Here is a 24,369-nt window from a genome sequence, read left to right as displayed (position 1 = left end):
AATATGAGCAACAGTCACAATATTATTTAAGGTCATTAAAAGACATCAATGATATCTTGGAAATATGTGTTCTTAAAATTAATTTTTATTAAAGATATTATGAACTCTGAAATTACAGGTAGATTATAGCCAAGTGAGGTGGTTCACACCTGTAATCCCAGCGCTTTGGGAGGCCAAGGTGGGTGAACTGCTTGAGGCCAGGAGTTTGAGACCAGCTGGGCCAACATGGCAAAATCCCATCTCTACTAAAAACACAAAAATTAGACGGGGGTGGTGGTGTGCGCCTGTGGTCCCAGTTACTCAGGAAGCTGAAGCAAAAGAATCGCTTAAACCCCAGAGGCAGAGGTTGCAGTGAGCTGAGATTGCACCACTGCCCACTGCCCTCCAACCTGGGTGACATAGCAAGACTCTGTCTCCAAAAAAAAAAAAACCCCCAAAAAAGCAAAACTTATATGTAGATTCTAGCTTAGAAATTGCTAGACTGTAGTACAAAAGGGGTGAATTGTTAAAGGTGTTAAAAGATCTTTCCTTCTAACAACGACAAAGAGACTGCCTATTTTTTCGTAAGAGTTATTAAGATTTTCTCTCAAATACCTATTGACCGCTGGTCAGTGGTGGTGGCTTACACCCGTAATCCCAGCACTTTGGGAGGCCAAGGCAGGAGGATCAAATAAGGCTATTTCACAGCATGCATAATTTTAAAAATTCTAGCTCTATTCCAGCACTTTCCCCTCCATTTTGGAATCCAGCTTGAGCTCAGGAGTTTGAGACCAGCCTGGTCTCTACAAAAAAAAAAAAAACTGTATGTGGTGGCATGCGCCTGTAGTCCTAACTACTCAGGAGGCTGCAGTGGGAGAATCACCTGATCCAGGAAAGTTGAGGCTGCAGTGAGCCATGATTGTGCCACTGCACTCCAGCCTGGGTTAGAGTGAGACCCTGTTTCAAAAAAACAAAAACAAAACCCAACAACAACAACAACAAAACAACAAAAGAAATATCTACCAACCACTAATTAAACTGTGCCAGTCAAAGTTACTAAAAATGGCTTGATGATTCTTCTTTTACTCCTTAATCTATTTTGTGTGTATCTAATCTCACATACTCCATTCGTAAGTTCACTGAGTTCTGAAGAATTACTCAATCACCTTGATAGGCTAACCATCTTCACAGAAACTACTTTTTACATCCCCCTTCCCCCCACACAAGGTCTTACCATGTTGCCCAGCTTAGACTTGAACTCAACAATCTTCCTGCCTCAGTTTCCCAAGTAGTTGGGATTACAGGATTAGGACTGGTACTTCCTTTAATACTCCTGACAGAAGACTTCGGGGGCAGTTTTCACCTTTTCCAAAGAACCAAACTCACCTCATTTGTTCAATTTTGACCTAACTTATGGAAGATGACAACTTATGGAAGAAACATTTCTTAAAGCTTTCTGTGAAAACTTGTTGATCTCTGCTGTTCCAATATTTTTCTTGTGTTGCCTGTAAATTTATATACTGAGACTCGGGGTGTTACAAGCACAGTATCTGTGCAGCACTCACAGATACTGTGGCTGATGTGTGTGAGGATGGCCCCTGAGACTACACACTTTCTCAATTTTTTGGCCCAACAAAATTCCTTAACTAAATCATAGCCTCATGTAAGCCTCATGCATGTAGGTGATAATTCACATCCCAAAAACTTTCTTTTAAAGTATACATTTCAGTTCCTTTTATTATTTCACAACACTATGCAACCATTACCACCATCTAATTCCAGAATATTTTCATTATCCCAAAAAGAAACCCTGTACTCATTAATAGTCACTTCCCATTTCCCTTTTCCCACAGCCCTTTAGCAACCACTAATCTACTTTCCGTCTCTATGGATTTGCTTTCCTGAATGTTTCATATAAATGAAATCATACAATAATATGGCCTTCTGTGCTTGGCTTCTTTCACTTGGCATAATGTTTTCAGAGTTCGTTAATGTTGTAGTATGAATCAATTCTTCACACATTCTTACAGTTTTGTCAAGGTAAGTTTTAATTATCACACCATTCCTTTTACACTAAATTCTTTGAAGAAAAAAATTAGTATCTATGTTAATATCTACTTCCAGGCCAATTATAAAGCAACAGGTTAAGAATTCAAACTGAGGCTAGGCATAATGGCGCACACCTGTAATCCCAGCACTTTGGGAGGCTGAGGCGAGCGGATCACCTGAAGTCAAGAGTTCGAGACCAGACTGGCCAAGGTGGTTTTAGCCCTGTCTCTACTAAAAATACAAAAATTAGCCAGGTGTGGTGGTGGGGGCCTGTTAACCCAGCTACTCAGCTGTAATCCCAGCTACCATGTTGGCCAGGCTTGTCTCAAATTTCCGGCCTCAAGTGATCCTCCCACCTTGGCTTCCCAAAATGCCGAGATTACAGGTGTGAGCCACCACACCCAGCCTCAAGGACAAATTTTTGTAAGGCTCATTCTACCTCTAAGTTCTCCCTCCTAAGATGTGTTCCTCCAGTGGTGCCAACTAACAGCCTAGGATGTTTACTTATTCCCCTTTTTGATAAGGTACTGAACTCCAATTGCCTCCTTAACCTAAGACTGCTGAAAACTTGGCTGATTTTTCAGAGGCTTTCTGCTTAGTTTTTTTTTGGCATCTCATCTTTGAAGCTCAGGAATTCAACATATCTCTTAAGGTGGGAAATTCAGAGTATCTCATCTTTTCTTTTGCTCTGTTGTCCAGGCTGGAGTACAGTGATGCAATCATGGCTCACTGCAGCCTCAAATTCCAAGGCTCAAGTGATCCTTTCACCTCAGCCTCCTGAGTAGGTGTGGTCACAGGCACACATGACCATGCCTAGTTTTTAAAAATTTTTTTAATAGAGATGGGGTTCTCACTATGTTGCCCAGGGTGGTCTCAAACTCCTGAGCTCAAGCAATTCTCCTGATTCAGCTTTCCAAAGTCCTGGGATCATAGCCATAAGCCACCATCCCCAGAGCTACTCACTTCGTTACGGCTTTTCTCCCAAATCTTAGATCTTAAAGTCCTAGTTACTTTGATAGACAGAACAGCAACTTTTGTCTTTTCAGCCCTCTGAGACTGCTAGAGACTCTGCAGGTTTCTCTGCCTCTTAGTTAAGGTCCTTTGCCCAGATTCTCAGCCATTCATCCTGCATCAAGAATCAGTAAGTAGGCCGGGCATGGTGGTTTATGCCTGTAATCTCAGCACTTTAGGAGGCCGAGGTGGGTGGATCACTTGAGGTCAGGAGTTCGAGAACAGCCTCACCAACATGGTGAAACCCCATCTCTACTAAAATACAAAACTTAGCCAGGCATGGTGGGCAGGCGCCTGTAATCTCAGCTACTAGGGAGGCTGAAGCAGGAGAATCGCTTGAACCTGGGAGGTGGAGGTTACAGTGAGCTGAGATTGTGCCACTGTCCTCCAGCCGGGGTGACAGAGTGTGAAACTCTGTCTCAAAAAAAAAAAAAAAAATCAGTAGGTACCACCCTGGGGGAAAAGTTACTGGCAGAAGTGCCTCTTCTCTACAGAATCTTGGCCATCCATGTCTTGATTGCCTAAACAGCTTTCCAAAACCTTTCAACAGGTGTTGTTTGTATTTTCTCTTGCTTTTCTAGTTACTTTTCATAGGAACATTAATCTGTTACAGTTACATTACCAGACACAGGAACAGAAGTTTCCTACTATTATTCTTGACAGAAATGCTTTGAGTAATGAGATCTGAATTCCAAAACTACCCCACCAGCATACTATTTTTTAAAATGCACTTCCTACTATGTGAATCCTGCCTATTTTAAAAGGTTCAACTCAAGCAAATAAAATAGTGAATATAAATATTCTGAAAATTACAAAGCTCTACACAAACCCATTTCTTTTAGTGAGCCTTTTCTAATTTACCCACAACTCAGTGATTAGTCCATTATTTGAACTTATCTACCCTACTTGGAATCCTCTTTGAGTGCTAAAAGAAAGCAGAAGCTAGTGAGCAAAATACATAAAACATAACTAATTCACAGAACACTATTAATACTTACGTGTTTCCATTCATGTAGATAAGGAAGATATATCTTCCCATTTGCATCAACATGCTTTCCCGTTTTAATAGTCATTGAACTAGTAGGCTTAACAAAACAGATAGGGGGATTATATGGGTATGTGTCCAGTAGCCATAGGCATATTGGAATATTATATGTATTACCTGAAAAAGAAATAGAAACTTCAATTACTCTATTTTTATCATTTTTAAATTGAAGAATGGTTAAAGGAACACAGGTTTAGTTTAGATACAATTTATACATACATCCGCACCCCCCTATACCTATTTCCCCCAGCAGAATTTATTTCCTGAGGGGAATAGCAAAGTCAGTAATGTTAAATTTTACTCAGTCTTCCCTAAATTTACACTCGCTTTATACAATGCTGATGCTCAATTAACTGTTTTTTCCCTCTGCTTGTTATGAATGATTGACTTATTATTTAATAGTGGCTCAAATGTCACTTAAACTGTGATCTTCCCATGTGGCCTTCTTCTCCTCTGTAATCTCATAGCACTTTTTCATTTTATAATTCTATAGCAGTTACAGAATACTGTAAATATCTATCTGCTCCCTTTGTTTCCCCTATTAGTGGAGTTCTTCCAGAAGAGGTATATCCTTTATTCATCTTTGTATCCATAGCTCCTCTCCTTATTGCCTTATGCATAGCAGGTACTACGTGAAATCACTGGGTAAAGGACATAGGTCTTAGCTAGTTACAAGGAATAATTAACAAACAGAGCTGTCCAAAAACAAAATGGTCTCGCGTGAAGCTAAATGCTTCCTCACCACTAAGTATTCCAGCAGAGGGTGAAAGACAGGCTAACAGAGATCAATTATCTACCATTAGTATTAGCGCCAACATCACAACCGTAAATAACAGCTACTTTTAAATGTCTCCTTATTACATTCAAGGCTCTGTGCCAAGTCCTTCACATTCGTTAACAAATAAATGCTCATTTCCCCAAGTTAGGTACTATTATCCAAACGTCAAAGATGTCCATCTATAACATGTGACAGAACTGCTAAGATTATAGAGCAAGAACTCAAACATAACTCTGTCCTGACTTTGAAGCCTGTATCTTAAGCTTCCCCCTGTCAGGAAAGTTTGAATGGTGTAGGAGGCTGAACCAGGAGGCAAGTAAGATCCCTTTCTAGTTCTAAAATTCTTTGATTCTGTGAAACATTAAACTGCTCTGGTGAACTTAGGCACTTATTTGTTCATACATCTTGGTAAGGAAGTTTTAAGAAAGTTGAAAATGTTAGGTGTTGCTGCCAAATGAACTTCAATCTGAATAGAAGTTAAAATCCATATCAGCATGAAAGCCATGAGAAAGTAGGTTTAATTTACTTATAACTCTTTGGCAACGTATTTATTATGTATTCAAAATACATGTAGCTGGAAACCTAATAACATAAGACATTTACCTCTATAAGGCACAGGAATTGTTCCAGTGAGGTTCATTAGTTCCCTGGAACTGCCATCATTAAAAACTGAAAGGAAAGAACAATGATTTAATCATGAGCATTTTTTTTAGATACTCCCATAGGTTATTCTTTCAGAAAGACTGGTTAAAATTCATTTTTATCCTTGAAAGGGGCTGACCTATCAATGTATCATCCATCCTGTCCAATAACTAACAATTCTTTGTTGATTCACTCAATGTCATTGATCAGCTCTTTTTTGTTTTTTTTCAGATGGAGTCTCGCCCTGTCGCCCAGGCTGGAGTGCAATGGTGTGATCTTGGCTCACTGAAACCTCTGCCTCCCGGGTTCAAGTGATTCTCCTGCCTCAGCCTCCTGAGTAGCTGGGATTACAGGCGTGCGCCACCACACCTGGCTAATTTTTTGTATCTTTAGTAGAGACAGTGCTTCACCATGCTGGCCAGGTTGGTCTCGAACTCCTGACCTCGTGATCCATCCGCCTTGGCCTCCCAAAGTGCTGGGATTACAGGTGTGAGTCACTTTTAAAACTATTTAAATATCACTATCGGCCAGGCGCAGTGGCTTGCGCCTGTAATCCCAGCACTCTGGAAGGCCGAGGCAGGCAGATCACCTGAGATTGGGAGTTTGAGACCAGCCTAACCAACATGGAGAAACCCCATCCCCACTAAAAATACAAAATTAGCCGGGCGTGGTGGCACATGCCTGTAATCCCAGCTACTCGGGAGGCTGAGGCAGGAGAATGCTTGAACCCGGGAGGCAGAGGTTGCAGTGAGCCAAGATTGTACCACTGCATTCCAGCCTGGGCAAGAAGAGCAAAACTCCACTGCAAAACAAACAAACAAACAAACAAACAAAAAACACTATCAAACAATATCATACTAAATGTTCACCTAATGTCATTATACTTTAGAGGTCTCTAGACATTTATCCAGACTGTCACTCACAGTTATTTATTATTGTTTTTTGGAGACAGGGTCTTGCTATGTTGTGCAAGCTATCCTCAAACTTTAGGCTCAAGCAATCCTCCCACCTCAGCCTTTTGAGTAGCTGGGACTATAGGCGTGCACTATCATGCCCAGCTTTTTTTTCTCTTTTTTAGAAATGGGGTCTCACTAAGTTGTCCAGGCTGGACTTGAACTCCTGGACTCAAGTGATCTCCTGGCCGCAGCCTCCTTAACCAGTATTAAAATGAAAAAAAGAAAAGTTCATAGCCAAATGTAGACAATTTCTTTTAATCTGTATTTCTCATACCCCATATATTTTTCTATCTATAATTTATGTCTATACTTAATACAGCACATAGTTTGTATTGGACAACTATTATTTCTAATAATGATTTGGAATTAACACTATACACATAGGATAAAGGTTGTAATGTGCAGTACAAAAACATAGAACTATAGCCATCTACTGTGTAATGTTTGGGTCAACAATGGACTGCATATAAGACATTGGTCCCATAAGATTACTATATTGTATTTTTAATGTAACTTTTCTATAGTTAGATACAAAAATACCATTGTGTTACAACTGCCTATGGTATGCAGTACAGTAACATCTGGTATAGGTTGTAGCCTAGGAGCAACAGGCATGCCATATAACCTAGGTGTGTAGTAGGATATACCATCTAGGTTTGTCTAAGTACATTCAATGATGAAATTGCCTAATAATGCATTTCTCAGACCATATCTCTATCACTACAAAATGCATGACCGTACATTGTTGACCTTTGTTCTTTTACTTACTGTTGACGAATGTAAGCTACACTGCAATGTATTCTGATTTTGTGCATTTTAAAAAAGAAAACCACCTTATATAAATGTGGGGCTTTGTTTATTCTAAAAGAATTTGGTAACAATGATTTACACTTGGTCCAGCCATATGAAACTACCCAAGATTTGATAAGGGAGTCTTTGTCAGTTTTGATCAAAACTGTCATGTGGACAGAAATAAGGTATGCTGAGATGAGAAGGAATTGTGACCTAGGTTTGGAAGAGGACTTTGGGTTCATGTCTTTATTGTTTCAGGAAATGCAGAACTGATTGCCCCTCTGTTCCTTCCCACCTCTCTTCACCAGTTTCCTAATGTTTTCAAAGCCTTGGAAGCAAGTAAAATTTAGAAAGTCTCAGCTACAAAATTCAGTTCCTTGCCTTCAGAGTTAAGGGTCTTACAATGGACAAGCAGCAGCATGGGTTTTCCCTCGGCCCTGGCATATTAAGTATTTTCAAGGAGACATGGTAGAAGAGATTATGTTAGGATTTGGCAGGGACAGAAAAGACTATTTTAAAAAAAGGGAAACTCCAAGCATTGTCATGTCTTACAACTTTATTTTGTCTCAATAGAAAGTAGAGACAAACCGACATGCTTACCTACTCTATAGAATTAAAGACCACATTAAATAATATTTTCCTCAACTATAAAATGAAAGGGACAGTCCAGAGTATAGTTTTGCAAAATGTGTTCCTGAAAATATAAAGAGACACTATGGGGACAGGGAGGTTCAGCAGTTAAATAACTTTAGGATGTATTATACAATATATTCTTGCTCATCTCAGTGATACACAACACATTAGCATATTAAAGGCTCTGAGAAATCTTCATGCAATGAAACTCAATTTTGTTTAATCCATAAGTTGCTCAAGCTTAACTATAGAATTCTGCCTCTACCCCTGTCCCCAGCACAACTAAGGGTCTAGAGACAAAACTTTGGAAAATGGACTAAACTATCTTTAACATGCCCTCCTAGGTTTAAATTTGCATAGTTCTATGTTAGAAGTTGTTTTTTTTTTTTTTGAGACAGGGTCTTGCTCTGTTGCCCAGGCTGGAGTGCAGTGGCCCGATCTCAGCTCAATGCAACCGCTGCCTCCTGGGCTCAAGCAATCCTCCCACCTCAGCCTCCTGGCTAGCTGGGAATACAGGAGTGCCAGGCCAACTTTATGTATTTTTTGTTGAGACAAGGTTTCACCATATTGCCCAAGCTGGTCTCAACCTCCTGGGCTCAGTGGTCCACCCATCTCAGCCTCCCAAAGTGCTGGGATTACAGAAATGAGCCACCACGTCCAGCTAGAGTATTTTTTTTTAACATAAAAAACTAAAACTAAAGAAATATAAAATGTTTTTATTAGATCTTCTAATTTGCTACCTTCCAACAGTTTTATTAGGTGGTGGTGCAGTCCTACAATTGAAAAATCCACAAACCTCAAAGGAAAATGGAAAGAATTACAATCATTAACAAAGAGAGTAAACTCAAAGTATAGAAATTGTGATTTTTATTGCATAAACTCACCATATGAATCCAAAACGGGTTTGAGATCTTTGTATAGAGTAATGACATTGACAGTTTCACGTACAGTTAGGTCTCTGTATTTGTACTGAAAAGCAAAATCGCGTAAGAATTTAGTTTAAAATCAATACATGTATTTTAGAGCGGATGAATTTTCTTAAAATCTTTTTCACTAATCGTTAGCATTAATGAAAGCCTGAAAGAACCTAAAAACCCCACAATCCTATTATCACACTAAAATAATCACTATTTCCTTAACATCAGTAAATATGTATAGTCTCAAGTCATGTTTTTTATGTTTTCAGTTTGAATCAGGATCCTAATAAAGTCCACACATTGCATTTGTTAAAATGTCTCAAGTCCCTTTTAATTTATATTCTTTAACTATACCATATAATTCACACATTTAAAAAGTATAGTTCAATGGTTTTTAATACATTCGGGGTTGTGTTACCACCACTGTAATCAACTTCAGAACATTTTCACCATCCCTAAAAACAAATGCATACCCTTTAGCAATCACCCCCCATTCTACTTGCCCCCAGCCTTCATCCTAGACAACCACAAATTTGTCTCTATAGATTTGCTTATTCATACAATGTGATCTTTCATGACTAAATTCTTTCACTTAGCATGTTTTCAAGATTATCCTTGTTGTAGCATTTATCTGCACTTCATTCCTTTCATTTATTTTGGAGACAGGGTCTCGCTCTGTAGCCCAGGATGAAGTAAAGTGGCACAATCACAGCTCACTGCAACCTCAAACTCCAGGCTCAGTGATCCTCCTGCCTCAGCCTCCCAAGTACACAGAACTACAGGTATGTGCCATCATGCCCAGCTAATTTTTATTTTTGTAAAGACAGGGTCTTGCTATATTGCCCAGGCTGGTCTCCAACTCCTGGCCTCAAGCAATCCTCTCGCCTCAGGCTCCCCAAGTGTTGGGATTTACAGGTAAGTATGGCCCACTTCTTCCTGCACATTTTATTTATCTACTGTTCAGCTGAAAAATACTTAACTGATGGGCACATCTCTATTTTTGCTCCTTAGAATTTATTTGTTGGCCGGGTGTGGTGGCTCAAGCCTGTAATCCCAGCACTTTGGGAGGCCGAGACGGGCGGATCACGAGGTCAGGAGATCGAGACCATCCTGGCTAACACAGTGAAACCCCGTCTCTACTAAAAAAAAATACAAAAAACTAGCCGGGCGAGGTGGCGGGCGCCTGTAGTCCCAGCTACTTGGGAGGCCGAGGCAGGAGAATGGCGTGAACCCGGGAGGCGGAGCTTGCAGTGAGCTGAGATCCGGCCACTGCACTCCAGCGCGGGCGACAGACCAAGACTCCGTCTCAAAAAAAAAAAAAAAAAAAAAAAAAAAAGAATTTATTTGTTAAAGACATTTGTTCATTTGTCTTAGAGGCTCTCATGGTTTGGAATGTGTTCATTGTATACCTTTAGTATAGTTTCATAGATACATGTTTCTGCGAGTTAGTTGGATCTACAGGTTATTATCCTCACGATTACAAAATTTCCAGCCGGGCATGGTGGCTCACGCTTGTAATCTTAGCACTTTGGGAGGCTGAGGTGGGCGGATCACGAGGTCAGGAGTTCGAGACCAGCCTGACCAACACAGTGAAACCCCAGCTCTACTAAAAACACAAAAACTAGCTGGGCATGGTGGCGCGCGTCTGTAATCCCAGCTACTCAGGAAGCTGAGGCAGAAGAATTGCTTGAACCCGGGAGGCAGAGGTTGCAGTGAGCCGAGATCATGCCATCGAACTCCAGCCTGGGCGACAGAGCTAGACTCAGTCTCAAAAAAAAAAATTTTTCCTTTTATCTTTTTTTCCTCTTCTTTCTCTGATAAGATCACTTCATAGAGGATAATGTTTTTCATCATGGAGTACAACATATCTGAGTATCTCTGTGATGTTAGCAACCATGCTCAATGTCTAGAGACCTGGTCTCTTCAAATCCACTCCAATTAGGCTTCTATACTCAGTACTTCACTGAAATTGTTCAGTAAGGTCACCAATAACTGCCACATGATATGTAATGACCAATACTATCTTTGTCTTACTTCATCTATCGGCAATATTTGACCAAACTGATTCAGCAATATTTGAGCAAACTGATTCCTTCCTTTCCCCCGCTTTTTTTTTTTGAGATAGGGTCTCACTCTGTCGCCCAGGCTAGAGTGCAGTGGTACGATCATGGCTCACTTCAGCCTCAACCTCCTGGGCTTAAGTGATACTTCCACCACAGCCTCCCAAGTAGCTGGGACTACAGGCATGCACCATCACACCTGGATAATTTTTAAATTTTTCATAGAGATGGGATCTCACTGTGCTGCCCAGGCTGGTCTCAAATTCCTGGGCTCAAGTGATCCTCTCACCTCAGCCTTCCAAAGTGTTTGTTTTACAGGTATGAACCACTGCACCTGGCCCGTTCCTTTTTTTTTTTTTTTTTTGAGACAGGGTCTGGCTCTGTCACCCAGGCTAGAGTGCAGTGGTATGATCTCAGTTCACTGCAACCTCCACCTCCCAGGGTCAAGTGATCCTCCCACCTCAGCCTCCCAAGTAGCTGGGACTACAGGTATGCACCACGATGTCTAGCTAATTTTTGTATATTTTTGATAGAGCTGGATTTCACCATGTTGTCCAGGCTAGTCTTGAACTTCTAGGCTCAAGCAATCTTTCCACCTCAGCCTCCCAAAGTGTTGGGATTAGAGGCATGAGCTATCATGGCCAGCCCCCTTTCTCTTAAAATATGTTCTTCATTTGATTTCCAGGACATCAACTGTTCTCCTGAACTCTGTGCCTTCTCAGTTTCTTTGCTGGCTTGTTCTCTTAACCTAACCAATTATTATTGAGTGCAGGCTAAGTCCTTAGTCTTCTTCTCTATCTAAACTCATTCCTTTGATCTCCCTCATGGCTGAAAATATAATTTATATGTTGAAAACCCTCAAATTAAAATTTTCCAATCTTAACCTTTTTTCTGAACTCCAGAAAACATATATACAATTACTAATTTGACATTTCCCCTTGGATATCTAATGAATGTCAAATTGAACATGACCAAAACTGAACTCCTTATCTTCCCCCCAAATTTACTTCTCCAATGTCTTCCATATGTGTATACATACATATCCTTCCAGGTGCTCAGGCCAAAAACCTTGATGTTATCCTTGATGCCCTCTCTTTTCTTCACATCCACAGTCAATCTGTCAAAATATCCTGTTAGCTTTGCCTTCAGCATACATCCGGTATCTCCACAGCTACAGTCCTGGTCTAAGCCACCAACACCTCTCACCTAGATTACTGCAACAGCCTCTTTATGGTGTCTCTGCCTCCATCGTTAACCCACTACAGTCTAGTCTCAACATAGCAGCTAGAGTAATATTGCTAACAGCTGAAACAGAGCAATGGCTTTTCATCATACTCCAAGTAAACGCAAAGGTCCTTAAGATGGCCTGCAAGGTCCTCCAAACCTCTCATACCATTGATGCTCTGTCTAGATTCATACCACCACTTCTTCCCTTGCTCATTTCAGTCCAGCCACCATATCCTCCTTTGTTGTTCCTCTATCATGCATGACAAACTTCTGTCTACGAGCCTTTGCATTTGTTTCTCCTTCTTTCTGAAATGTTCTTACCCCAGATTGTTCCAGGTTTGTTTTTCTCTTGAGACAGGATCTTGCTCTGTCACCTAAGCTGGAGTACAGTGGTGTGATCACAGCTCACTGCAACCTCAAACTCCTGGGCTCAAGTGATCCTCCCATCTCAGCCTCCCAAGTAGCTGGGATTAGAGGTATGCACCATGACTGGTTAATTTTTTTATATTTTTAGTAGAGAAGAGACAAGGTCATGCTATGTTGCACAGGCTGGTCTGGAACTCTTGGCCTCAATGCAATCCTCTAGCTTCGGCCTCCCAAAATGCTGGGATTTCAGATGTGAGCCCCATGCCAACCACACAGTTTCTTTACCTCTCTCAGGTGAACTCAAATAGATTTTTTCAGAAAGACCTCTCTTTACTATCAGATACAAAACTGTGACTCATCCCATTTCCACACCCTAGCACTCCCCATTTCTCTTTCCTGCTTTATTTTCTCTAAAGCACTTATCACTTTCCAACATACTACTTGATGTATTTATTGAGTTATTTATTGTCTTCTATAAAAATTTAAATTCCAGAAGCAGAGTTTTTTTTTGTCTGATTGTTCACTGTTGCATCCCTAGAGCCTAAAACAGTGTGAGGGACATATCAATCTTTATTATTTTTATTTATTTGTTTTTGAGATGGAATCTCGCTCTGTCACCCAGGCTGGAGTGCAGTGGCATGATCTCAGCTCACCGCAACCTCCGCCTCCCAGGTTCAGGCAATTCTCCTTCCTCAGCCTCCTGAGTAGCTGGGATTACAGGCATGCACCACCATGTCTGGCTAATTTTGTATTTTTAGTAGAGACAGGGTTTCACCATGTTGGCCAGTCTGGTCTCGAACTCCTGACCTCAAGTGATCTGCCCACCTCAGCCTCCCAAAGTGCTGGGATTACAGGCATGAGCCACCGCACTTGGCCAATTTTGTTATTGTTTAAATTTTTTTCATTTTTTACTTTTTGAGATAGGTTCTCATTCTGTCATAGCTCACTGTAACCTTGAATTCCGGGGCTTAAGTAATCCTCCTGCTTCTGCTTCCCAAGTAGCTAGGACTACAGGTGCATGCCACCAAGTCCGGCTGATTTTTAAATTTTTTGTAGAGACAGGGTCTAGCTATGTTGCCCAGGGTGATCTTGAACTCCTGGCCCCAAGTGATCCTCCCATCTCTACCTCCCAAAGTACTGGGATTACAGACATGAACCATCACACCAGGCCCACAGTCGTCTTCTACTCATTTAGCAGTGACTGCGCCTCTAGAAATGCTGTAAATAAACTATGTAAAAATATAAGTGGTTGTATGCATGAAACATCTAAAGTGGAAAGTTGTTTCTTTAAAGCAAGAAGGACTAATCTGGTATAAATATACCTCTGTTAATTGCAAAAATGATAACAGAGAAGGGTGTTAAAAGTTATGTTGAAATTGGGAGCTAAGATAATGCTCAAGGGAAAAAAAGATCTTTTATAATATACATACAAAACATAAGGTAGGTGGCCAGAGTACCATGACGGGTATGGAGAGCCTACAATCAGATAAAGAGAAAACAATAATGACCTTCACCCTAGCCATGAGTGCAGGGTCCTGGCTAACAATTCTTACATCAGACCACACCAGCTGAAAGAAAAACATTTCAAGCCCTTCTTTAGGAGGAAGGAGCCCCACAACTGCTTCTATTACTCTACTTGCTATTCTTACCTGTCTAAAATTCATCGGTTAGACAGAACAGATGCTGATGCTCAGAATCGTCATAATCACATACAAGAGTCTCAATTTTCCAGATATTGAGCCAAGGACCAAAAGACAGGTAGAATGCCCTCTCCTACCTCTTCCCTACCTGTTTTTGTTTCTAGAGTAATCACAGGTTGGCTGCAGGGGGAGGCAGACAGAGGTATAAAATATCTTCTGAACATGCCTTGCTTTTGTCTTTGATGGCAGGTTTCTCTAGAGGACGCTTAGGAAACTTAATTAGGGTATAAAAAATTAGCTAATATTTGAATATTCTTGCCCTTTATATGAATATACACATACATTACGGAATAAATTTTCTTTTTTTTTTTTTTTGAGACGGAGTCTTGCTCAGCCACCCAGGCTGGAGTGCAGTGGCTCCATCTCGGCTCACCGCAACCACCGTCTCCCGGGTTCAAGCGATTCTCCCATCTCAGCCTCCCAAGCAGCTGGGATTACAGGCACCTGCCATCATGCCCGGCTAATTTTTGTATTTTAGAAGAGACGGGGTTTCACCATGTTGATCAGGCCGGTCTTGAACTCCTGACCTCAGGTGATCCACCTGCCTTGGCCTCCCAAAGTGCTAGGATTACAGGTGTGAGCCACCGCGCCCGGCCCAAGGAATAAATCTTAATGACTACGCTATCAATTTAAAGATCAAAAATGTCATGGAGGCCAGGCGTGGTGGCTCACGCCTGTTATCCCAGCACTTTGGGAAGCCAAAGCAGAGGGATTACTGAGGTCTGGAGTTGAAGATGAGCCTGGCCAACATGGTGAAACCCCGACTTTACCAAAAATACAACAATCAGCTGTGTGAAGTGGTGGGCGCCTGTAATCCCAGCTACTTGGGAGGCTAAGGCAGGAGAATCGCTTGAACCTGGAAGGCGGAGACTGCAGTGAGCCAAGATCGCGGCACTGCACTCCAGCCTGGGTGACAGAGCAAGACACTCAAAAAAAAAAAAGTAATGGAACAGATACTCTTCAGCTACATACTATGTAAAACAATATACCGTTTTTTCAAAAAGTGATATATAAAAGTTACAACATGGATCTTTACCTGGGTCACAATCTTCTATGGCTTCCCACAAGTCCTCTGTAACTAAGGATAACTAGTTTGTCAAAACAAAACCAATAAGCCTAAAATACATGATTACACAACTAAGGTATGCTTTATTTTGAAAACTGTCACTTTCTCTTTAGAGGTTACTTGGTCTTCAATCAAGGACTATGGGGGCGATTTAACTGGAAAAAGTCCGTTTTTAAAAATGTTTTATACATAATAGTGTGTTTTATTAAAAACTGAAACAGCTTAAACCGCTGATTGCTACCATTCTTGCTTTGACAAAACTATCCGAAGCTAACACGTTGAACTGGTCAAGACTCAACTCTCCATCATTTTACATAGTTTTGGAAAATTACAACAAAACATAACAAAAGTCATTCCACTCTGGTGTGAGGTGCCACGTTTGAAATAATTATATAAATAAATCATGGCTTTAAAATACAAAATGCTTAACTGCTTTTTTAAAAATTGAAACAAACAAACAAACAAACAAAAACAACTAGCCTTGAGCTGTGAAGATCATAAATTAAGCTCAAAGCAAATAAATACGCATTATAAGCAGCATACACTTAAGAGTAGTTACTCTTAGCAAATCCCTGAAACGGTAATGGTACTTCAGTAAGGGACTGGTATTTTGGCTTCTCTGGACTTTTCTGGAGAATATAAAACTGAAAAGGCCACAATCTCTGCGGGTCGGCAAAAGAAAGGCTAAGACTGGAGGATCCCAGGATTGGGACAGGAATAGAGGATTGCCTCAGACCTAGAACTAAATGAGATTCCGTCTTTGTGTTTATAGAAACTAAGACGAAAAACCACACTGCCCCACAGACAGCTCCAAACTCTGTGGAAGAGAGAAGGGCGGGTGGGCGGCAGGTGTCAGGCAGTTTCCGCTCCACGTCTCTGTCGACTGTCGCCGCCCCCCACCCTCCCAACTCCCGTACGGGGATTCCCGCACCAGGCGACAGGCGCCTCGGGGCGGGGGTCTGAGAAGGCGGCTAAGAGCTGCACTGGGGCTTCCGCCCCGTCTGGGAAGCTTGTTTGGCTGGGCCAGGACGGACTCGGCAGGGCGCGGAAGGGAGCGGTGGGCGCGCGCTGGAGGGCGAGCGCGTCGCAGCCTCACCTTGGACACCATTTTCTTGAGCTGGCTCTCCGACACCGCCATGACGGCCCACTTGCGACTCCCTTTCCCGCAGGCAGAAAGTCAGCCGCTGCTGGGCTGCCCCAGGCCGTCCCACACAATCGCACACCCCCGACCCGGCCTCAAACAACAGGAAGTCGGAACCAAAGCACCACTTCCGTTTCCACTACGTCACTTCCGGGCCGCCATCCTGCGGGCAAGGGTGGACGCCGTGTGGGATTGAAAGAGACTTGACGGGGTAGGTTCCAACCAACCCTACCCTCGAGTGCCGGATTCAGCAGGACGAATCAGGTCCCAAAGATGTGGGCAAGACTGTTCCGAGGGTCGAAACTCTGGTTCAGGATAAGATTGGCAGGTAATTCACAGAGTCGACTTGAGGAAGCTTGTGCCGGAAAGGGAGGAAGTACCAAGGGCTTGCCAATGAGCCTTAATGACTGATTCATCAAGTGGGAGGGCACTGCACTGGCAGTCAGAGTGTTGTGTCACTGACTTGCCCTTGTGATAATGGTAGGCTAGTGCATTTCTAGCTCAGGCATACGTTTCTCCCGACTGTAAAGTGATACACTTGCATTAGATGATGCCCAGTGTTCCTCTAATTAGTGATTTTTTTTTAAGCTTTAAAGACCTTCATACTACGTTGGCAAGGGTAAAATGTAGAGCCTTTGTTTCACGAGAAGCCAGATAGTAATTTCTTCTCCAGGAAACCATTCCCTAAGTCAACTTTCTCCTGTACCCAGACATAAATGATAATACAGGCCGTATTTTACCTGATGCTGTATTTTTGTAACTGTCACTGTCAAAATCCAAGCCCTTGAAGGCAGGCTTACTTCAGATCTTCATTGCCTTGCACAATGCAAGGGTAGGTACTTCCATCTTAATTGAATTTTTACTTCCCATAAAAATTCTTCATGCTGACTTACATTAGTTATCATTACACATCACCGTCAGTTTTGTAACCACAGTGTCATTCAAGGTATTGTACAATTTTGAGTTTGATGATGAGATGTGTGACAGTTTCAATTATTTTAGTACAGCCCTAATGAGAACAAGGCTGTGGTATTGATTCCCTTCAAAGTTGGCATCTAAATGAAGGTAACATTCACAAGGAGGGCGTAACTGAAAGCATGTAGAAGCATCATAATAAACTGTTGCTAACACACACAAATAAAGACTATTCCAATAAGTATTGTTTTTCTTTTCTTTTCTTTTCTTTTTTTTGAGACAGTCTCACTCCATCGCCCAGGCTGGAGTGCAGTAGCGCCATCTCGGGTCACTGCAACCTCCGCCTGTTTTCCAACTCCTTAGTTAAGCATACAGCTCCAGTCAAACCAAACTAGAGGTCAGTCTGTCCTTCCATTTTACTTGCTGTTTTATGTCTTTTAAAAGCAATGGGGTTTTCGCCGGGCGCGGTGGCTCAAGCCTGTAATCCCAGCACTTTGGGAGGCCGAGACGGGTGGATCACGAGGTCAGGAGATCGAGACCATCCTGGCTAACCTGGTGAAACCCCGTCTCTACTAAAAAATACAAAAAACTAGCCGGGCAAGTTGGCGGGCGCCTGTAGTCCCAGCTACTCGGGAGGCTGAGGCAGGAGAATGGCGTAAACCCGGGAGGCGGAGCTTGCAGTGAGCTGAGATCCGGCCACTGCACTCCAGCCTGGGCGACAGAGCGAGACTCCGTCTCAAAAAAAAAAAAGCAATGGGGTTTTCAAACTGTTCTTAAAGCCATGGCTTAACCAGGAGTCCCTTTAATTAGAGCAACTATACCTTTATGAATTGGAGGAATGCCAGGTAATATTATTTATATATTTTATAAATAAATATAAATTTATATTAAAATAAATTTTGTGTGTGTGTGTGTGTGTGTATATATATATATATATTTTTTTTTGAGACGGAGTTTTGCTCTTTCTGTCTTAAGCTGGAGTGCAATAGTGTGATCTCGGCTCACTGCAACCTCTGCCTCCCAGGTTCAAGTGATTCTCCTGCCTCAGCGTCCTGAGTAGCTGGGATTACAGGTGCCCACCACCACACCCAACTAATTTTTTATATTTTTAGTAGAGACAGGATTTCACTATGTTGGCCAGGCTGGTCTTGAACTCTGGACCTAAGGTGATCCACCCACCTCAGCTTGCCAAAATGTTGGGATTACAGGCGTGAGCCATTGCGCCTAGCCTATTTATATATTTTTTGAGACACGGCCTTGTTCTGTTGCCCAGGTCGTAGTGCAGTGGTGTGAACATGGCCCACTGCAGCCTCGACCTCCCTGGCTCAAGTGATCCTCCTGGCTCAGCCTCCCTTGTATATGGGCCCACATGCATGTGCCACCATGCCCAGCTAATTTTTTAATTTTTTGTAAAAATGAGGTCTCACTTTGTTGCCCAGGTTGGCCTCGGAACTCCTGGGCTCAGGTGATCCTCCCACCTTAGCCTCCCAAAGTGCTAGGATTACAGGTGTGAGCCACTGTGCCCAGCAATATATTGTTTAAAAAGCTTTCTTGCTGCATGTTTACTATCAGTATTTTGCAATCTTTCAGGGTCAACACTATACCTCAATATACAGTGTTAACTTCTTATCTATTTCATTGGAACCATGAAGGATTGAATGTGTGTGGGGAAAAAGTCTTTGTGGTTTTAGAAATATGCAAAATCAGTTAATTTTTTGATGTGAAGGTAACAGTAGTTGAAATGCTTTTGAAAGTTGCTTGCCATTTCAACACTAAATATGAGTTTTTTTTTCCACTCATTAGGCATTTTGATTTCTATCCTCACGTATATTAGTGGAGAATTTTAAATCCCCCGATTATCACAGATGAAAACACAAGCTGATGGTGCACCTGCAGTCCCAGCTACTCCATTGGCTGAGGCAGGAGGATTACTTGAGCCGAAGAGTTTGAGTCCAGCCTGAGCAATATAGTGAGAACCTGGCTCAAAAACAAAAAGATTTAAAAAGTTTTCTTGCTAAAAATAATTTTTAAAACTTTGAAAACAATTGATAAAATCTAGTCTCTTCATTTTACACAAAATAACTAAATATCCTGGGTGCTGTGTGAATTGTATGAAAAAATCTCCTTAATCTGAATGTTTCCTTTCACTTAATAAATGAAGGATCACCTGGTGATTTTGAAATCAGTTTATTTTGTTCATTATTCTTAATATTTAAGGAAAACAATGGAAAATGGAAAAAAATTTGTCTTCTGCTACATCAAAAAAACATTTTAATCCAAACCCCACTAAAAATTGTAACAAGCTCTGCATGAGTTTGTAAAAATAAAAACATGAAAGTTAACAAGCATTGAGAATGTCAAATTATCACAAAATCATAGGGAGGTGGTGGTGGTGATATTGCTTCTTGACTTACACTGGGATTTACAACATGATTACTAATATACTTAACACTCAAAGAAATATCTGATACAGAGAATTACTTCTTCATTGTGGCCTTCCAGAGGGCAAAGACTATTATTCATCTTCGAATAGTCAAATTCTAACACAGTATGTGGAATAACAGTAGGTGTTAAATAAACATTTGTTGTATTGACATGTTCCTTTTATAATTAATGAGTTATTGGTAATTTATTATACAATATTTTCTGGTTATTGTTCAAAAGCATATTACATATTATCTAACTTTAGATATCAAATATTAGAAAAGGCTAGTTTTAAAAACAATAGTTCTTTCAGTTTTACTTTCCTATTTCATAAAAAAGGACAGTAAGAATACATTGTTAGGGTAACATGAACTAATTCGCGTGCATATTGAAATTACATAGACCTAAATGCTTTTCTCTTCAGATGTCCAAGGTTTTTACCCAGTTAACTCTGGTGGGAATCTTTCCAAGCATATTAAATACTTTTCTGCTTTCCTAAACATGGGTTACTGAATATAATTTCACCTTTTCTTTATGACTAAAGTTCATCATTATAAGCATTCCTTATTACACTAAAACAGTGTTAATTTGCCTATTTCCTCTTTACCTAGGATGTGTCTGCCCTTATAAACCCGACTATCTCCGTCTGGATTAACCTATTATATGCTTGATTTATTTTTATTTTTATTTTTTTAGAGACAGGGTCTCACTGTGTTGCCTAGAGTGCAGTGGCATGATCATAGCTCATTGTAATCTTGAACTTCTGGGTTCAAGCAATCCTCCTGCCTCAGCCTCCTGAGTAGCTGGATCTACAGGTGCACAGCACCACACCTGGCAAATTTTTAAACTTTTTTTTTTTTTTTTGAGATGGAGTCTCGCTCTGTCGCCCAGGCTGGAGTGCAGTGGTGTGATCTCCACTCACTGCAAGCTCCGCCTCCTGGGTTCATGCCATCCTCCTGCCTCAGCCTCCCAAGTAGCTGGGACTACAGGCGCCTGCCACCACGCCCAGCTAATTTTTTTTATTTTTAGTAGAGACAGGCTCGTTAGCCAGGATGATCTCGATCTCCTGACCTCGTGATCTGCCTGCCTCGGGCTCCCAAAGTGCTAGGATTACAGGCATGAGTCACCACGCCCAGCCCATGTTTGTTTTTTATAAAAGCATGCCCTTACATGAGAATGAAAGTAATCCTTTCATGGTGTATAGGACCCCAGCTTTAGGGTCTTTTGATAACTATTTTGGCTGTTAAGCCTTTTCCCCCTTTTAGTGCCTAGAAAAAGTAGAGGTTGTATGGATAAGTGCCCCTTAATCACCAAGACTTCTTGAGGACTAAACCTCAACTTCCTTTTATAAAATGATGATGGTAATAGTCCCTACCTCTGTGGGCTGTTGTGAGGATTCAGTAAAATAATAAAGTGCTTATCATGCTGCCTGGCATATATGAAGTGTTAATGTTAACTGTTACTATCAGTTGTAATGTCACAATAGTAATGATAAGCTATCTTTCACATAAGAAAATATTGCTGTTGATCTATATCACCAAAGTGTGTGTACTCTGAACTGTATGATCAGGAGAGGTTAAAGGATTTGCTCAGAACAAATAATGGGGAGAGTCCGTTCGACCTCTCCCTATTATGACCCATGTTTTTAATGAAAATCTCATAGTTTGGCTCTAAAGTAAGCTGCTTGGCTTTCATTCATAATCTGTTTCCACTAAAAATATACATTTGTCTATGGTTCTACTAATATCACAATTAGTTTATGAGATGTTGGAGATCTTATATACTCCAGGAAGAAGTTATAGAAAATTTCATAAAGTCCAACTGGAAATTAAATTAAACTTTTAATGCATATCATTTTAAAAATTCACTTTCCATTTTCTGTTTTAAAGTGCATGTAAAATTCTTTTCCATTTTTTGGTAGCTAATTAATTTGAAGAAGGGAAATACAATGCTTTACTAGTACTACCAACAGGATTTTACACAAGAAACATTAGTAACTTAAGCTGTGGATCCTGTGAATGTACAATTGATACAGATTTTGTAAATCCATACTGGACCTTGAACTTATGTTTATTATAAAAGTCAAAGGGTAATTTTCTTTTAAAGATGTATTACTTATAAAATATTCCCAAAGTGTGAACTGTGCTTTTAGTTTAGGATATATGATTTAAATTGATGCACACTTCAGATGAATGTTTACCCCTGCTGTAGATTTAAAGAACAGCATAGATATCTCAAGAACCCCAAATAAAATTAATTTTTCCCCTCCTTATGTAACTTCTTAAGGATTTAAATCACAGAACTAATCAAGAAACCCTCTACTTTAACCAAGCAGTTTGTAAGGATAAATAGCAGGATACAGAAATTCTCAAACCTATATATATTGGTAAAATTAAATGACTTTTCCCTTTAGGTAGAAGTCCAGCCTCTCAAATTGCATTTGAGAATCAAAGTTTTAACTGTAGTTGGAGACCATGGATTGAGGATGCACTGCTTTGGAGTTTCTCAGAAACTGTATCTTCTTTCAGTGTGGTTTTGATGACTTCAGATACTCCACTGATTCCAAGGATGCAAGGCAAACTTAAAAACACTTCACTATCTATATCATAATATCCCTGAAATGAGAAAAATAAGGGTTTTAATAGAACTAAATCACTGCAAAGAAGTTAATACAAAAATGCATACTTTCTTGCTTTCTTAGTTCTAAGACAAAGTGATACAAGTTGGACTCAAAAAGGTTTTTTTGTTCATTTACTTATTTTTATTTTATTTTTAGAAGTCCAGACCTCACAATCATTCATTGATTTTATAAACTTATCGTTTCAGAAAATTTTTGAGAGATGGAAGCAACTTGGTCAGACACCCACTTTGTAGAGAAGTAAGCTAGCCCCCTGCAATATGGGTAGCAGGTTGGGGGCTAAGAAAAAAAATAGTTAAGAATGGATTTCCTGGGGAGGGGCATGGGATGGTCTTTGGGCACAGTCAAATGACAATAACATCTTAAAAAAAAACACTGGTACCATAATGGTATGTATTTGTGGGGTACATGTGATATTTCAGTATATGCATACAATGTGTAATGATCAAATCAGGGTAATTGGGCTATCCATCACCTCAAACATTTATCATTTATTTGTGTGGAAAACACTCCAAATGGTCTCTTCTGGCTATTTTGTTTTTCTTTTCTTTTTTTTTTTTTTTTTTTTGTTGAGATGAGGTCTCTCTATATTGCCCAAGCTGGTCTTGAACTCCTAAGCTCAAGTGATCCTCCCCCCTTGGCCTCCCAAAGTGCTGGGATTACAGGCATGAGCCACCACACCCACCCTCTTCTAGGTGTTTTGAAATGTACAATAAATTATTAATAATCACACTCACCCTACTGTGCTGTTGAACACTAGAATTTAGTGTTCAATTCAACCTGTGTCACCCAGGCTGGAGTTGCAGTGGTGTGATCTTGGCTCACTGCAACCTCTGCCTCCTGCCTCAGCCTCCCAAGTAGCTGGGATTACAGGCACCTGCCATTATGCCCAGCTAATTTTTATATTTTTAGTAGAGAGGGGTTTCACCATGTTAGCCAGGCTGGTCTCAAACTCTTAACCTCAAGCGATCCGCCCGCCTTGCCTCCCAAAGTGCTGGGATTACAGGCGTAAGCCACCACACCCAGTCAAGATTTTATTTTTGGAGACAGGGATTCGCTGTGTTGTTCATGCTGGAGTCCAGTGACATGGCTCACTGCAGCCTCAACCTCCCAGGCTCAAGAGATTCTCCCACCCCAGCCTACTGAGTGGCTGTCACATGCCTGGCAAAGTTTTGTTTTTGTTTTTGTAAAGATGGGGGTCTCACTATGTTGCCCAAGCTGGCAGACTTCTCATAGCTAAGCAGGATAGGACTTAAACTAAACTGCTTTCTCCTACCTGTTACTCTAAAAGCTGGTGATACTGAAGACACCTGGGGTTAGAGTATGAATAATGATTTTGCTAGTTTTGTATTAATAATATCTAAGTTTAAAATATAATGAGAGAATAAGAATAGCAATTACCTTTGCTAAAGTTGATACAGAATGCACTTTCTTCTTATTGTTTACAATACTGTCAACCATGTCAGCTACTGATAGTCCAACAGACCAGGATCTTTGACTTTTTACTCTAAGCAGTTCCATGGCTCTAGGTTACAAAAATAGATGATCTCAGAAAATCCACAGAATATGCACATTTAGTTTTACATTCTGGTTAAGGTATTAATTAGATGTTTCTATGACAGAAACGAGTTATACAGCAATTGTTAGGGAAGCCTATAGATAATCGAATGTTTATTTAAACTTTTCTTAAGATGTTAGGCAGTTCAAAGAAAATACAGATGACCTAATAACATAAAAAATGTTCACTGCCATTGATATTTAACCAAATATGACTTAAAACAATAAATACCAATTTGCCTACCGATAACTGGCAAAAATTAAAAAGACTGATAATTAACTTGGAGAAACTATTAACAGGCATTCCCATAACTGCTGTTGAGAATGTAAAGTGATCTAACCTTTTGAGAAGAAGATTTGGTAACATCTGATCTAGAAATTCCTCTTCTAGGTATTTATCTTATAGCAGTATGCTCAAGAGTGCAAAGATGTACATAATAAGCATGTCTGCATATTTGGAAACAACTCATCAA

The 24,369-nt window shown here is 40.6% G+C and overlaps 2 protein-coding genes and 1 long non-coding RNA gene across 10 annotated transcripts in view; 1 reads left to right on the top strand and 2 right to left on the bottom strand.

The window, feature by feature from the left end:
• Positions 1-16,527, bottom strand: part of TSG101 (tumor susceptibility 101) — a 57,873-nt gene extending 41,346 nt beyond the window's left edge. The window contains exons 1-4 of the mRNA XM_008004714.3: positions 16,318-16,527; positions 8,770-8,854; positions 5,466-5,531; positions 4,038-4,201 (exon numbers count right to left, since the gene is read on the bottom strand). Of these exons, the coding sequence (XP_008002905.1) occupies positions 4,038-4,201; positions 5,466-5,531; positions 8,770-8,854; positions 16,318-16,359 (357 nt within the window). The 5' untranslated portion in view covers positions 16,360-16,527. The remainder of the gene's footprint in view (positions 1-4,037; positions 4,202-5,465; positions 5,532-8,769; positions 8,855-16,317) is intronic.
• A 55-nt stretch (positions 16,528-16,582) lies between these two features.
• Positions 16,583-24,369, top strand: part of LOC103239125 (uncharacterized) — a 56,099-nt gene continuing 48,312 nt past the window's right edge. Inside the window, exons 1-3 of one of the 2 annotated variants that reach the window (XR_499425.3) lie at positions 16,591-16,690; positions 17,561-17,674; positions 19,081-20,024. This is a non-coding gene — a long non-coding RNA (uncharacterized lncRNA). Of the gene's footprint in view, positions 16,691-17,560; positions 17,675-19,080; positions 20,025-24,369 lie in introns of those variants that run through there. The other variant, XR_012093571.1, reaches the window with a different exon arrangement.
• Positions 19,449-24,369, bottom strand: part of UEVLD (UEV and lactate/malate dehyrogenase domains) — a 70,026-nt gene continuing 65,105 nt past the window's right edge. For 4 of the 7 annotated variants that reach the window (XM_073017828.1, XM_008004730.3, XM_008004767.3 and 1 more), the window contains 2 exons: positions 23,741-23,864; positions 21,524-22,316 (listed from right to left, as the gene is read on the bottom strand). In XM_073017828.1, coding sequence (XP_072873929.1) covers positions 22,149-22,316; positions 23,741-23,864 — 292 coding nt within the window. In that variant the 3' untranslated portion in view covers positions 21,524-22,148. Of the gene's footprint in view, positions 22,317-23,740; positions 23,865-24,369 lie in introns of those variants that run through there. The other 3 variants (XM_008004750.3, XM_008004740.3, XM_073017829.1) reach the window with 2 other exon arrangements.

The sequence above is a fragment of the Chlorocebus sabaeus genome, chromosome 1 (assembly GCF_047675955.1).
Source record: "Chlorocebus sabaeus isolate Y175 chromosome 1, mChlSab1.0.hap1, whole genome shotgun sequence".
Taxonomy (NCBI): domain Eukaryota; kingdom Metazoa; phylum Chordata; class Mammalia; order Primates; family Cercopithecidae; genus Chlorocebus; species Chlorocebus sabaeus.
The sequence above is the reverse complement of the archived record's forward strand: the minus strand, read 5'-3'. Positions and strand labels throughout refer to the sequence as shown.